Below are 16,966 nucleotides of genomic sequence, written 5' to 3'. Positions count from 1 at the left end.
ATGTAACAAACTCCTTTGAAAGTCATAATACTAAGTTTGTAAGAAAGGAAATGTCCTAGAGTCCCCAGATAAGAGGAAACAGAGTTGAACTTGTAGTAGTAGTCTTGTGGTAGACTGGATGGACAGTCTCAGAGGGGGGCTTGTTATAGCTAGAAGGCAACGCCATCAGCATTTAGGTCTACAGAAATTGGAAAAAGAAATTAAACACAATACTGAGACCCATCAGAGCTCCTGGCTGGCTCAGCTGGTAGAGCACGTGACTCTTGATCTCAGGGTTGTGAGTTCAAGCCCCAAGTTGGGCAGGGAGCCTACTTAAAAAAGAAACAAAACAAAACAATGGGACCACTGAAGAGCTACATCTTCAGTGAAAGAAGTCAGGAAAAAAACTCAGTTCACCAGTCCAGGCAGATATGGATACTTGTCCATCCCAGCCTGGGCTGTCGGTGGGCAAAAGCCTCCCTTGAAGATTTACAATAGCCAGCTTGCTCTCAAACTGGCCTGAAGTTCAAATTTACAGGTGTTGGTCCAGGAAACCATAGTTGGAGAATTAATATAAAAATAGTTCCTGGGGCACCTGGGTGGCTCAGTGGGTTAAGCCTCTGCCTTCGGCTCAGGTCATGATCTCTGTCCTGGGATCGAGCCCCGCATCGGGCTCTTGCTCAGCGGGGAGCCTGCTTCCCCCTCCCTCTGCCTGCTTGTGATCTCTATCAATCAATAAATAAAATCTTTAAAAAGAAAATAGTTCCTAACCATGAACACTCTTGGAGCAACCTAGCAGAAGCAAATACAAAAATGATCTGAAAGGACACATCCTTCAACCTATGAGGGTGGCACAGGCTTCCCAAAGATGAGGCCCTATTGGAGGTAAGTTCATACTCCAAAATCCCCTAAGACTCTTGAGGAAAAATTCAGTCAACAGTCGTATTTAAACTTCAAAATATCAAGTAATACATTATAAGCATGGTATATTTAAACTGATTAAGTTAGTTAGGGGTGCCTGAGTGGTTCAGTCGTTAAGCATCTGCCTTCAGCTCAGGTCATGATGCCAGGGGCCTGGGATCGAGTCCTGCGTCGGGCTCCCTGCTTGGCGGGGAGCATGCTTCTGCCTCTCCCTCTCCCTGCTGTTCTGCCTGCTTGTGCTCTCTGTCAAAAAGTAAGTAAATCTTTTAAAAAAATGTTACTTATGCATCTTTGCTCCACAAGCTTCTACAAACTCTAATTGATCAATATATAGGATCAAGAGGAAGCAAAGGCTTTTATTATATATGTTCCAAACATTAGGTGTAAAACTGTTTAGGAATTTCCAAGAGATTACAGGTTTGACAAGAAGAATCATGAGCAGGAAATATCATGCATGCACAGAGAGTTTGCATCAATGCATCAAAAAAGACAAAACACTGAACGTTTGGATTAGCTTTAAGTCCAGCACTTTAGGCAACCTTGTGAAATTCTGTATATAGCCACTGTTAATAAAACAGATTAAAACCCATGTCAGAGAATTAATTCATTGCTATCAATTCATACATTTCAGTGACTAACAGCTATGACTCAAACTGCTTGGCAGCAGGAGTAGTAAGTACATTGAACCAGGGGTCCCACACAATTAGGGGAGAGTCACCTGAAAACAAAGCAATGCATGTTTCTAAGAAAGAACTGTAAATTAAATACAGAAGTTTCCCCCATGGCAATATAAAACTGAATTTTTGCAACCTTAACACTTGTTTCTACATGGATTTATGTAATTCTACATATTTTGTAAAAAGTCACGCCCAACACGGGGCTTGAACTCAGGACCTCAAGACCAAGAGTCACATGCTCTACCAACTGAGCCTACCGGTAACCTTGTAACTCTACACATTTAGTAAATCACACTACTTCCAATTTTGTGGGAAAATTTTGTTTATGAGTAAGAAGTTTTAATATTATGTTTTCACCCAATGGTTATTTAATGTATTCAATTCCCCTTGCCTTTAAAAATGGATTAACTTTAATAACATAACTGATTTATGACAGCAACTGAGTTATGAAGAGAAAAGTGACAAGGTCAACTCCAAAGTTTATGCTTTTAAACAAGATTCAACATCTTTTATTTACAATTTTGGACATACATTAATGGTCTTATACAATTAACTAAATCTAGTAACAATGGTGAAGATGGAACATAAAAGATACAATTCCAAATTTTAGTTAGGTTGAAATACATTTTCACTAACTGAAAGGTATGATAAACAAGCAACCATTAAAAGGTATGATAAACAAGCAACCATTATAAAGTTATAGACTGTATGTCAATTCACTTAAAACTGAAAGTCAGCCACACAGCTATAGGAACAATGGGAAATTTGCAAATGCAAATATTACATATGCAGGTATAATGCATGCATGGCATCACATTTAGTCTTTACCTTTTCAGCCATTTTTAAAAGTAAACTGGAATAAGTATCTTAATAATATATGTACATCAAGGCACATTCTTTTCTTGTGCTTTAGGAATGATTTACATGTGATTTTGCTTATATCTTCATTTTATACCTTATATTAGCTTCTAATACTTAAAAAGTTTAATTTTAACAATTATAGTTTGAGTGGTAGTTTCCTACAGGAGAGAAAGGCGGCATCTCCCCAAGGTTATTTTGAAGGTCAGAAAACTGGATAGCTTCTAGAAGTGGGAATTTAAAAATCAAACACACAAATTAATAATTCTCACGTAACTTTTAAAAATTATTTACTTTCAACAATTTGGTGGACCATAATCAATTAACTTCTTTATGTAATATACTAAAATGAGGGCTGACTTGAAGACTTTTTAATATTCTGAAGTTACTTGACAATTACACAGTATCCACACAGGACCACTGTAGAGGTCCGTATTGCTATCCTATTTCTAAATTGCAGTTTTTCAACAAAATTGAACAATTAAACATGATACAAAAGCTGCAAACATACCAAATCTAGTTTCAATTTGTTCATTCTTCAGCAAAAGAATCAGATTTTTTTTTCATTCATTGTCCCATGTAATCAAGGAGAAATTTCCCATCAACAGTGTTTAATAACAGTGTTCTTTGCTCATGGTCAATTTACTTGCCTTGAAGAGATAGTATATAGTAAGGCTTTAATAGGCATTTCATGCATTTTAACAGCATTTTAAAAAATCAGCTATTTACTTAAGGGTTCCCCATCTAGGTTAAGTATACTGTGCAAACGTGATTACAACATGTAACTCATTAAGTGCTTTAAAATAGAATAAATCCCTGACTTATAAGGGGTTAAAATAAATAGTAAGTCGAGAATCACAGATTTGAAGCATTTAAAAAATGTAATATACTTACGCATCCTACTAAAATGCTTTATATTAGAATTTTTTTAAACCTATAAACAGGGCAAATGAAATCACAGAACCTCTCTATTTTGAGAATAAAAGAGAAGAAGATCTGACGAGTGCAGCCTTTTAAACTCAAAGTATATAATAATGTCAAAATGCAAGTGAAACTATACAGTTTTTAATTTAGTCTAGTCCTTTATAAACATTAATTCATAAAAAGTACACCATGATAAACCAATGCGATCAAGTAGATTTGCTTTCAATTTCTTTACAGTAAATGGACTTTTCAATAGAACCCATTAGCCAGACAAACCGTTCAGAAATTCAAACATCACCAAACAGCCCAAAGCCTTGATCTACAAACTCTGGGCAGACAGTCACACACCGCAGTGTGAACAGATGTCCTGTGAGTTCAGTACACAGGGGATGTCACTTCTTTGATCTCCACCGCTACAGTCACTCTGCTTCCGAAATGTGTGCCACCTCTACTTCAACAGTTTGAATAGCTTCTGCCACTTCTGAGAGCTTCTGTCCTTGCTGTTGCGCCAACACATAATTAACCACTTGCATAATGCTTTGGTCAGAGAGCGTAGATACTGATGGACACTCTTCCGTCGCCGCAACAGCTTCCAGTGCTTCCATGGTCTCTCCCGTCACCACCACTGTCTCCAGTTCTTGAGGACCACTGCTTTCTTGTTCCTGCATGTCTGCTGTTAAGATACTAACAGCATGCTCCACTTGAGTTCCTTGGTTATGAAACTGAAGGGTATCTTTTTCCAGCATAATTTTGCAAGGCACATAATCTCTGTGGAATTTAGTCATATGTTTACGGAGTGTTCGAGCATCTATGTAGGCTTCACTGCATACGGGGCAGACATAGGGCCGTTCACCAGTATGTGTTCTGACATGGCGTTTTAGAGATCGGGCATCAGCCCAGGCTACTCCACATGTTAAGCATTCAAATGGCTTGACTCCTATTAAAAAAGAGTGAGGGAGACAGAGAGAAGTGTGTGTGTGTGTGTGTGTGTGTGTGTGTAAGGTACAAGTAACAAAACATATTTAAGTTTCCTGATAAATAATGCTTTTAAGTCCAATAGCCCTTTTCTATCTGGATTACGACAATCTTTACTCAGGACCTAATGTTGTACCTTAGAATGAACAAGAATTGCAAGATTCTGCAATACAATCTCTCCACAGATGTTCCCAGAGATAGAAGTTACTGAGAGACAACTTTGAGTTTCCATGCATAGACTCATTTAACCTTCCCTGCGATCCTATAATATTAGGATAAGGTAACAGAAGCTTCCAATAGTCCAGTTCAGCATAAAAATGTTGACCTGGGGCGCCTGGGTGGCTCAGTGGGTTAAAGCCTCTGCCTTCGGTTCAGGTCATGATCCCAGGGTCCTGGGATTGAGCCCTTCGTTGGGCTCTCTGCTCAGCGGGGAGCCGGTTTCTGCTCCTATCTCCGCCTGCCTGTCTTCCTACCTGTGATGTCTGTCTGTCAAGTAAATAAATAATATCTTTAAAAAAAAATGTTGATGTAGAATATTAAGCTCACTAAAGAAGGAACTTACCTATGTACACAATAACTAGGCACCCAGGTTTAGGATCATCTCAATCACTTGAATAAGTATCACATAATATGGGATTCAACTCTTATCAAAGGAAGATGAGGTGAGGTAAAAGGCAAGAAGGTTGGTATAGAGAGACTCACTATTAAATGTGCCTTTCATTCTACTTACATATATACATAATATTAAGTACAGTTACCTTCATGGTTGTTCATGTGTCTCCTATATTCTCTTAACTGAGTGAATTTTCTTCCACATTGTTCACACACCCGTTCTAGGTTCTGCTTTGCTCTTCCTTTTTTCCCATGTGTAGCTTTCTTTACATGCCTTCTGAATAATGCTTTCTCATAAAATTCTTTGCCACATATATTACACCTATAATGGGGGTAAAAAACCAAACAAACAAATTTTTTTCCCCAAAGCACAAGCATCCAAAAGAATTAATCCAAGTACATATACCACCTCAAGTAAGTTCAGATCCTGCTCAAATGTATCTACCTGTAAGGCTCAGTGACAGAATGAGACTTCACGTGAGAATACCAATCTTTCTTCCAACTATAGCACTTATCACAAAACTGGCACTGGAATGGCTTCACACCAAGATGTTTGTTCATGTGCTGACGAAGATCTCTAGCTTCAAAGAAACTTTTTTCACATCTGTAATAATAAAGTTCAACCAATCAGATCACTTTATTCTTCTTTTTAAAACAAATTTCCAAGACTCAGTATACTCATGGGTTTCTAGAACTCTTCAAAGTGATGCCAATTTAAAACACAAGAATTTGTTACTATTCCAATCTTGCAATAAGGCTTCAGGGCTTTAAGTTCTTTTAGCTCTGGAGTACTGGAAACATTTTAATTTTTTAAAAATTTTTATTTAAATTCTAGTTAAATGGAGTGTAATATTAGTTTCAGGTGTACAATATAGTCATTCAACACTTCCATACAACACCGGTGCTCAACAGAAGTGCACTCCTTCATCTCCATCACCTGTTTGATCCATTCCCCCCACCCACCTACCCTCTGGTAACCATCAGTTTGTTCTCTACAGTTCAGAGTCTGTTTCCTGGTTTGTCTCCCTCTCTCTCTTTTTTCCCTTTACTGGTTTATTTCTAGTACTAGAAACATTTTACAAGAACCACACAAAGCTCTCAAAGGCTATAAGACATTGATTTTCTTTCTCCACCTAAAATCCCCGCTTTTACCCTTTCTCTTTCTCTGTTCGTGTGTTAGGAGTAGGCCACAATGTTGACCACAAATGGGATGAAGCAAATGCCTCAGGCCTAAGTCGATCACAGCACTGGCATTCCCTTGGCCACGATTAGGGATAATCAAATGACTTAACCAGATCTGATGGGTGTGGATCTCAGCACCTACATATAGGAATTACCAGAAAAGGGGGTTGGTGATTTAGGAGTTGAGAGGATGTGAGGCTGAAACCGTTGAGACTGCCTTGTCCAGAGAGCCTTGGAGACATCAAGGGCTGATGAGTGTGAATCTCTTTACCTTAAACCATTTGGACTCCTAGACTTTACCTTTCTTTCAAGCCAGTTTACATTGGGTTTTCATTCACTTGCAACTAAAACTCTACTGATAATAAAATCTTTGTTTTATAATAAGACTGATCAAAGTGACATCAGCAAATATCCAGAATCAGTAGCCCCACAAGCCCACTATTCCACAAAAGCAGTAGACAAAACTGGCCTAAATTATGAGAATCAATTTTACTGGAACCCTGGAAACTGATTAAAACTGTAAAGCAACCAGGCAAACATATAATAGTAAAAAAAAAAAATCATTAGATGTTGGTAAGAGGGCTTTGTAGTGAAGGAGAAGTCTGCTGAGAACATTTAAGAGCAAATATAAAAAAAAAAAAGCAAATGTATTTGCCTCTGCCGCATAGGGCAAGTTTGGTTGATTCAAACACTATACAAACCAAGGGCTTGGGAGAAAAGGCTGGGGAATGAAATGGTGGTGCATTAGGGGCTTTGAAAAACTCTTACATACTCCCAAGAATTGAGAAGTCCACGTACTTGCCCAGGGCAACACATATTTAGAGAAAACCTGAGAAGGCCCTAGGCTCTCATCTCTGGCTGACTCAGCACAAACAGGAAGAAAAGGCCAAGACAGAGTTGTAATAGCCTGGCTGAATGTGAAGGCATTCTGGAGTAAGACAGTGGTGATGTCTAACTGCACAATGTACTAAATATACTAAAAGTCAGTGAATTGTACACTTTAAAATGATGAATTTTATGTTAAGTGAGTTTTATCTCGATTATAAAAGAGATTTCAGGAGACTTTGGAAAATAAAGAGAAAAGAGAATCTGAGAGGTATAACTGACAAAATTATAAGACATTTAAAATGTGTATCATAATGGTTTATGTATCCATTGTGAAAGGATTCCTCCTATTTAATTAATTCACGTATCTATCACATCAGATATATATATGTGTGTGTGTGTGTAAGTTGTACTCCTTTAGCAAATCTCAATTATATAATAGTGTTATCAACTAGAGTGACTTCAAATATTTTTTTGAGAACTTTCAAATAAATCTACTAAGAACACAAGGAAATTGATCAGTTTACCTATTAAATACTTACTGAGTACAATGATAACCTCGAACTTCAGGCTTTGGCTGGTGTTTCTTTAGGTGTTTGCTGAGTCCAGAGCCCCTGTGAAAAGACTTTCCACAAACTGAGCAAAGGTACTTGGACTCACCTATAAAAAATAAAAAACACAACATAAATCAAACAATCAAGTGCTCTTCCAACAGAACAATTTACATCCTACTTTGGAAGTTATTTTATCAAGAGGACCAAAAGCTATTACATTTGGCAGTCATCTACTCAGAAGAACAACAAACGAGGTCAAAATCTATTTCCTCTCAACTACAGTACTAGCAAGGTTACTACTACACAAAGAACGTCATGCGCTTGCATAATCATCCGGACTGTAGTAATATAGAATTGAATGCAAGTTCTAGAGCCGCTATACCCTTCAACAGCCATTTCCACATAACTACTTTAAGCACTGGAAAATAATTATGTATGGACTAAAAATTCTAATAAAATTATAAGCCTTACACCATGTTGACAGTCGCATCTGCCTATTACTTTACATTTTTAAAAAGTTTATTTATTTATTTGAGAGAGAATTATAGAGAGAGAGAGGGGGAGAGGAAGAGGGAGAAGCAGATTCCCCACTGAGCAGGGAGCCCAATGCAGGACTTGATCCCAGGACCCTGAGGATCACGACCAGAGCCAAAGGCAGATGCTTGAGCTACCCAGGTGCCCCATCAACTTTTAAAAGCATGACCATTTAAGTGCCTGGATCTAAATTATGCATAAATTTTAAAAAAGATATTATTTATTTACCTGAAAGAAAGAGAGAGAGATCACAAATAGGCAGAGAGGCAGACAGGGGTTGGGGGGAAGCAGGCTCCCCGCTGAGCAGAGAGCCGTATGCTAGGCTTGACCCCGAAATCATGACCTGAGCTGAAGGCAGAGGCTTAACCCACTGAGCCACCCAGGCACCCCTAAATTATGCATAATTTAATACTCAGTACACTTTTTTCTATACTGAGGAAAACAATGAATATTTTTATACCAGTAAGACAGCTCTAAAACTAGATTTAAGAAAACCTTTAGCCTTACTTTCATTAATAAAAAACTGCATACATAGAGCCATTAGTATATTGATATAATTTCAAAAATAATTACAGCATAGTCAATATAATAGTAACTTAAGAGTATATAATATGCAACTGTCTATTATTTGTTAATACAAATTTCTCATTACCTGTGTGAATACTCATATGTTCTTGAAGACTCCGTTTGGTAACAAATGACTTAACACACAGTTCACACTGGAACTGCTTTTGTGATTGATGGAGACTCTGGTGTAATTTTAGACCATGCTTATAGATGAAAGTCTTTCCACAGACCTGAGACAGCACAGGTGTTTAAACCGGTAAAACAGAAAAGAGAAGTCAGGGCTGTTTCTGAAGAATGAGGACAGAGAAAGTGTATGCCATTTTATTTTTTTTTATTTTTTTTTTAGATTTTATTTATTTAACAGAGAGAGAGATCACAAGTAGGCAGAGAGGCAGGCAGAGAGGAGGAAGCAGGCTCCCCGCAGGGCAGAGAGCGAATGCGGGGCTCGATCCCAGGACCCCGAGACCACGACCTGAGCCGAAGGCAGCGGCCCAATCCACTGAGCCACCCAGGCGCCCCAGTGTATGCCATTTTAAAGAAAAAAACTTATGAACAAAATGACAAACTGAAAGTTGAAACAAATGTCAAGGATATTAGCAGACTGATCATCTTCTGACTCAGTACTTAACAAATATTGCTACTCTTCTTATATCCAGGTGATCCCTGGAGGAGCTCAAAGCGGTACAAAAGACCCTCACGCTATCCTTGTGTGACTAGTTATACAGTACACCTTACCTATTAAAAGAGACATGAGAACTTAATCAAGAAAATATGCTAATTTCTTGCTACACCAACTAGAACAGTGCTTCTCAAACTCTGTGATGAAGAACAAGGTTTTTCTTTTTCCCTTTCTTCAATCCATTTTTTGTTAAATATGATAAAAATGTCACAATAATGTCAATTGCTATGACAATTTCTAGATGTCTACTCTCAATTTCTGTACTTATCTTCCACGGACCACACATTTTGAGTAGTTCTACATGAAAAGACCAGAGGCCCAGTTAATACTTTCAAGTCTATGAATAACATGATGCTTAGGACATGGCTTCTAAAGAAATGAGGGGGCGGGGGAGTAGGAAAGTGAGTGATAGTATACAAAAAACACAGCTGACTATGTGTTGATAACTACCTAAAGCTGGATAAAGGGTACATGAGGGTCTATTCTATTCTCTTATAATAAAAAGCTAAAAAAAAAAAGAGAGAGAGAATCATTAAAAATTTTACTGGGGAAAAAATGCGTCATGCTTATATACAAGGCTATAGGGCCTACTAGAAAATTTTCACTGTTCACTGGCTAATCACAGGATTCTTTACTTAGAAGTTTTATTTTGGCATTTAATGGTCTCAGTCCTCAGCTCTAAAAAGCACACAGCTTAGGCAGGATTTTTGCTCAGGAGATTTGTTTAACCATGGGTTCCTTTCCAGTCCAGACTGGTCCTGTTGAAGGTTAAAGGGATGAATGGGGTGATGAATTGGTTATTCTCACCCAGTACATCCTCTGAATTCTAGTAAGTTGCATGAATATCCTAGTAGACTAATTTCAAATTACAACAAATTAAATAGCAAATGAAAGAACACAACTGAAACACCCTTAATCCAGGCAACTGAAAAAGTCCTAGAATTCTCTGTGACATTTTGCAGGAATGAGGGTGACTCCAGAATAAGTCAGTATCATCATCAGTTAAGTGCAAATCTTCTTTATATAATAAATTAAACTTCATGGCCTTACCTGGCACGCATGTGGCTTTACACCTGTATGCTTTAACATGTGTATTCGAAGAGAATATAATTTAGGTAATGTCCTTCCACATATGGAACATATAAATTCTCGTTTGGTTCTCCCCTTCTCAGACGATGTTCCCGATGTTTCATTAGACGTAGAATTGGAAGAGGATGAAGTGGGTGCATCTTTTCTGGTATGTCGAATAAGATGTGCTCGCAAGGAAGCACTGTACTGAAACTGTTTTTTACACAACTACAAAAAAAGTAAATTCCATCTAAATGTAATTCTGTAACAAATGTTAAACTTGACTATTTCAATTTCCATTTTGTTACAATTATACAAATCAATAAACACATACCCTATATAAAAAACAATATGTTAAGTATCAGATACAAAGATGAAAGGGGTCAAGACCTAGCCCCTACTCTGGAGAGGTTTATAATCTAACCACAGAGGGAGTCAAGGAGCAATAAAGAAAGGCATCAATGAGGAGACCAGGTCTGTCTAGAAGGAATGGTAGGACACAGAGAGAGAGAGAACTTAGTACTTATATGAGTACTAAGTATTCATATGGAGGAAAACTAGGGGTTAGAGAAAGGAGAAAGATAAAACTGTAATGACCCGGGGGTGCCTGGGTGGCTCAGTGGATTAAGCCGCTGCCTTTGGCTCAGGTCATGATCTCAGGGTCCTGGGATCGAGCCCTGCATCTGGCTCTCTGCTCCTCAGGGAGCCTGCTTCCTCCTCTCTCTCTGCCTACTTGTGATCTCTGTCAAATAAATAAATAAATAATCTTTAAAAAAACAAAACAAAACTGTAATGACCCTTAAAATTCTTCTTTTGGTCTACTTTTCTGCCACTTTTTTTTTTTTTAAACTCTCTTATGATGCTTATTTTGGTAACTCTAAGTAACATGAATGAATAATGGATGAGGATTCTTTCCCTTCACCCCTCCACTCTCTACCCTATGCAGATGCTTGTTATCTTACTTTTTTCGTTTTCACATTTTTTCAATGATGTAGTTATTATTACAGCTAGGTCATATAGTACACTATGGTTCTCTTTCCTTTCTTTTTCTGTTTTGCTTATTTCTCTTTATATTTTCTGCTAATTCATCATCAAACCCTTCTCTCAGTTAATCTACTAAGAGCAGACTGAAAGACATCACCCTAAGAAAGAGATCTCTGTTAAGGCATTTTGTCCTGTTCCAACCTGGACTGGTTGTTTCCTATGCTTGGACTCTGTAGAATTGGACCCCAGGTTTCCCGGTTTCCCAAGTCTTGCTCATTTTAATGGAACACCTCTGCCAATAAGCTTCCTGAGAAAGGGAGTTTGGGAGGTAAAAATTTGACACCTTGCATGTCTAAAAATGTTTTATTCTACCATCACAAATAACTGATAATCCAGCTATTGATTTTAAGGTGGAAATCACTTCCCTTTAGAATTCTAAAGACATTAATTATGCCTTTGTCTTGTAGTTTCCATTATTGCTGCTGAAAAGCCTGAAGTCATTCTGACCTTTATCCTTTCTATGGGTCTTTTTCTGTACCATTATTATAAGATTTTTTTATTTATCTCTCGATTTGAAGATTTTGTAATTTATCTTGACATTTACTTTCATCCATGGTTGTGGGAATTCAACATGCCCTTTTTCACAAGGAAACTTAAGTTCTGATATTTTTCCTTAATGCACCAATGATTTCCTTCTCCCCACCTTCTGTTTGTTATTATTTGGATATTAGACATCCTACACCAATTGTCTAAATTTCTTTACTCTCATTTTCTAGCTTGTTTTTTGCATCATTTTCTGAGACATTTAGTCTATTTTCCAATTTTTCTAAGACTTTTATATTCGTGGATCCCCCAAAGTTGCTCTTTTTTCTCGAGATATTTTTCTTTAAATATCTTTTTTTTTTTAAGATTTTATTTACTTATTTGACAGACAGAGATCACAAGTAGGCAGAGAGAGAGGAGGAAGCAGGCTCCCTGCTGAGCAGAGAGAGCTTGATGCGGGGGTCGATCTCAGGACTCTGGGATCATGACTGAGCTGAAGGCAGAAGCTTAACCCATTGAGCCACCCAGGTACCCCTTTCTTGAAATATTTATTATAAGTCTGATGATGCCTGACATCTACTCACACTTCAAAATGTTAAAAAACTGACTGGAATTTCTGTGTAAGCTGGGTGGGTGCCGGGGAAGCTGTCAACCACAGGCTTTACTCAGCACTACCCTCCAGGTTCTTTGTTACTGGGCTTCAGATTTCTCATCTCTGAGAAACCTATTTTTGGGTTAAGAATCTGGCTGCTAATATTCTGGGACTTGAGTAGGTTAAGAGAACTTGAAATATTTCAACATTCAGTAAGTAAGGTTTCCTTTTCCCTTGTTTTGGGTATAGTACATTCACCCTCAGAGCAGTCATAGTTTTCTCTCTTCCAGAAAGTAGAAGACCGATCTTTGACTGAAGGAGCAATGGTGATTTAATTGCTTTTTAAAAACTTTCTAACAACCAGACTCACTTCTACTTTCAAAGTAGCTAGTAACACTAATTCCCGAGGCATTTGGTACTTCTATAATACAATTTGGACAGATTCTTAGCTTTCCCCACTGAAAGCCTGGGAATGAGACCTTTCAAATCTGCTCTATCAATTATTCCCTCCATTTATCAGGGGCCAGAATGGGGTTGCTAAGGTTTCCTCTTCTGTTCTCTTTACCCTTCTATGAGCTTATATTTTTAAATTTTTAAAGTTTATTTATTTTTTAAGTAATCTCTACTCTTAATGTGGGGCTCAAACCCATGACTCGCTGAGCTCAAGAGTCACATGCTCTACTGACTGAGACTGCCAGGTGCCCCTGAGCTTATAATTTTTTAAATGATAATCTCAGTCTTGTCATACTAGGGTAGTATCAGGAAGAAGCAAAGATACATCACTGTTTTTTGTGTTTTTTTTTCCCACAGTTGGGGGGGAATCAAAGAAATGACATACAAATCAGAAGATGACTCTTACGTAGCAATACAAAAGAGACAGTGTTCTGAATGTCTCTCAGTGTTTACTGAGAGAATACAAGTAGGAGAATAACAATGAATCAGTGAACTGCATTCTGTTTATCATGAAGTTAGAGCCATCTTCAATTAGCTTTCCAGTTACTTACCGGACATTTGTAATCTCTAGCTCTTTCATGTTTCAGTGTGTGCATTATAAGGGCATATCGTCTCTGAAAAACCATTCCACATTCCCCACATTTATGGGATGCTGCTTCTTCAGTATTCTCTTTAGTGTCCCTTTTTGGCTGTTTCATCTTTTTCCCTCTTTGAACTAATTTCTGGGCTACCTAATTAAGAGACAAAACACAATCTAAGTAAATATACTCATTTTTTTTTTAAAGATTTTATTTATTTACTTGAGGGAGAGGGAGCACACACACACATGCAAGCAAGAGACAGAGCATGAGCAGGGGAGATGGGCAGAGGCAGAGGGAGAAGCAGAGTCCCTGCTGAGCAGGAAGTCTGATGCAGGACTCAATCCCAGGACGCCGGGTGCATGACCTGAGCCGAAGGCAGATGCTTAACCAACTGAGCCACCCAGGCATTCCAACTCATTTTAATTTTTAAAGTCATGAATCATGTTATAATATTTCAAATTAATATTATCTTATTAATATTGGTATTTATTTGGTATTAATATTGGTATTGCTTTCCTACACCTACTGCCCTTCCTTCCAAAATAATTCTCATGACAGGTATTAAATTTATGAACAGAATGCTTTTGACTTCCACAAAGGTCACCTCTTCATTATACCTGCTGAACTGCTGACTTTGGAATGGCCTTCCGTTTTTGCAGCTTTTTCTCCATTCCTTTGTGTAGTCGGATATACCCCCCTTCATTAACAGAACGCTGCCGAAGCCTGCTTCTGTAAGTTTCATCATCAGGGCCTAGGTCTGTCTTTGTTGTCAGTGCGATTAGATTTTCCTGCTCTTTTAAAGACTGGCCAAGGTTCTGCATTGGTTCTGGAATGTCTTCAGCACAGATATCTTCAGTTGACATGTCATTTCCCATATCACTGTTTTCTGGAGAGCTATTGATTACATTCTCTTTTGAAAGTTTGGGATGAATATTAGAAAGTGTGCTATCTTCTCTGCTGTTTAAAGTTTCTCGTTCTGTGTCATCAATTTTTGTTGCTAAATCCACAGACTCCATTTCAGGATGGGAACCAGTTATACAGCCTGCCGGTGACAGAGTGGCTTGAGCCTCTGAAGAAACCTGGCGTTCAGGGTGTTGTCCTGGCTCTCCATTCTGCTCAGCTTCAGGCAATTCTCCATTCACCAACAGTACAATTTCACAATCCCCAAGTTCAGTAGATAATGTTGTGGTCCCCTCGCTGCTAGCCACAGGAGGTGCAGTATTTCCATTCTGTTCTGGTAAGTCCTGGGTAGATGCAACCGTTTGGACCTCACCCTTCTTATACACTGTTAGTTGCTTCTCTTCCATTAGTTTATGTACACTTTCACAGATTTCTAAAACTTCCGACATGAAAAGATGGCGCGCCAAGATGGCTACATCAGCCATGCTACAGAAGTCAAAACTTAGCACAGAAGTATAGGCAAATTCCAATAAAGGAAGGAAGCTTGCCTTACAAAAACCTACATGGAACAATAAAAAAGGGGGGGGGGTACAAAAAAGTTAAATAACCACTAAAACACTTTAGAAAAGCAATTAATACATGATTATGACAATATAAAATAAAATACAAAGGCAAAAGGCATATATGACCATTTATTCTGCAATTAAACACTCTGGACTTGTTTTGTGTTCTCGCTGTTTAATAAGCCTTGACTAACTCACTTCTATGAGCCGAGTCTCTCAATACCTAAAATAGAAAATAATATCAGACTTACTACCTCAAAGAGTTGTTGTAAGGCAGTCATTTTCAAACTGTACTCCTTAGAACCCCGGGGGTTCCTCAAATTCCCCTCAAGAAACAGCTGCTGGAGAATGGAGGGTAAAAAAAGAGAGGGAGGCAGGTGAGTAGGCAGGGTTCAACCAACCTGTCCCCTAACCTCACTTCTGTAAGTATAACTGTATATTTTAATAATAGAAGTCCATATAAAAATATGATTGTGAACAAAGGGCTGTACTACTGAAAATTTAAGAACAAGATCTAACATAGGGGTCCACACAATTTTCCTGTAAAGAATCAGATTAATAATTACTGCAGGCCATAAGGTGTCTGTTTTAACTACTCAACTCTGCCACTGTAGCTGAAAAGAGTGGCCAAAGATATTACACACAAATGAGCATGGCTGTATTCCAATGTAACTTTATTTACAAAAAGGGAGGGAAGGGAGTCTTTCCCCTTTGGGCTACAGTTTGCCTATTCCTGGTCTAAGGAAGGAAATAATTACCACATACAGGAGTTATGATATTCTTATTTTATGTGAGAAAATAAAAGCAGTTTATTTCTAAGTTCTCAATACTTCACTTTCAAAAGCCATTAATATTCATGATTCAAAAACTGGAAGATAAAAGAGTGATTAAGTCCAACTCCATCTCCACAATCAATATGATTAAGAATATGTACAGCTTTCAGAGCTTCTTTGTACAGTTAAGCAAATAATCTTATTCCCCGTTCTTACAGTTGGTAGCATATTACATACACTGTCCTATGCCTTGCTTTTCTGGTATCATAGTTTATCTTAGAGATCTTTTAGCGAAATAAAGAGGGAAAGCAACCTTTTATTTTTTTTTTTTAAAGATTTTATTTTTATTTATTTGACAGAGAGAGATCACAAGTAGACAGAGTGGCAGGCAGAGAGAGAGAGAGGGAAGCAGGCTCCCTGCTGAGCAGAGAGCCCGATGCGGGACTCGATCCCAGGACCCTGAGATCATGACCTGAGCCGAAGGCAGCGGCTTAACCCACTGAGCCACCCAGGCGCCCCGAAAGCAACCTTTTAAAAACTCACATTTGCTCTATTTTTCAGTTTTGACTCAAGGTACATAAAATGTAGTCCATAAATGGACAAAGAAGGGAAGCCTTAAACTGTGAGGTATATTAATGTCCCATTGCAAACTGAAGGCACTACACATGGACATCATCATTACGGCTAATTCAGTCATCCTAGGTAAGTTGGTAATTAAATAGGCTGAAGCCATGTTACCTTTGCTACAAATTATAAGACCAAGTTAAATAAGCTTGAGGTAAGTGTTTCTTTCAAAAAACAAACAAAAACCACAAACACAATAACATATTTTGGACTTCTACTTAGCACCTTTTTAATTTAAATTTGAAGTCATAAGAAAAAACTTCTCACAAAAGAATTAACTCTGTTCCAAGTAACACTTTAAATATTTAAAACAATTTTTTCAAAGGCACAGTCAAGTTCACTGTACAACATAAAAACCCACAAAAGTTTTAAAAAATCATTCATAATTCTGCCAAGAGAGAAATGGCAGATAAGTTCAGAATTTTTTTACTCCAGCCTTTTCACATACACATATATAGATTCCACAAAACATTTGAATCAAAATGGACAACTTTGCAAAAAAAAAAAAAAAAAGTAAGTTCCAGAGATCCATTATACAATAAAGTGAACAGTCATTGTTCACATGACATTAAAAGTCATTAAGAGGGATAAACTTTAT

General features: G+C 37.9%; 1 protein-coding gene across 1 annotated transcript in view; it reads right to left on the bottom strand.

Moving 5' to 3' along the window:
• Positions 1-3,086: 3,086 nt before the first annotated feature.
• ZBTB11 (zinc finger and BTB domain containing 11) overlaps positions 3,087-16,966 on the bottom strand; it is a 31,319-nt gene continuing 17,439 nt past the window's right edge. The window contains exons 4-11 of the mRNA XM_046003522.1: positions 14,126-14,967; positions 13,479-13,658; positions 10,338-10,583; positions 8,694-8,838; positions 7,496-7,613; positions 5,392-5,550; positions 5,093-5,268; positions 3,087-4,296 (exon numbers count right to left, since the gene is read on the bottom strand). Coding sequence (XP_045859478.1) covers positions 3,779-4,296; positions 5,093-5,268; positions 5,392-5,550; positions 7,496-7,613; positions 8,694-8,838; positions 10,338-10,583; positions 13,479-13,658; positions 14,126-14,967 — 2,384 coding nt within the window. The 3' untranslated portion in view covers positions 3,087-3,778. The remainder of the gene's footprint in view (positions 4,297-5,092; positions 5,269-5,391; positions 5,551-7,495; positions 7,614-8,693; positions 8,839-10,337; positions 10,584-13,478; positions 13,659-14,125; positions 14,968-16,966) is intronic.

Source organism: Meles meles, chromosome 4 (assembly GCF_922984935.1).
Source record: "Meles meles chromosome 4, mMelMel3.1 paternal haplotype, whole genome shotgun sequence".
Lineage (NCBI taxonomy): Eukaryota > Metazoa > Chordata > Mammalia > Carnivora > Mustelidae > Meles > Meles meles.
Note: the sequence above shows the minus strand (reverse complement) of the source record. Positions and strands in the feature narration are given on the sequence as shown.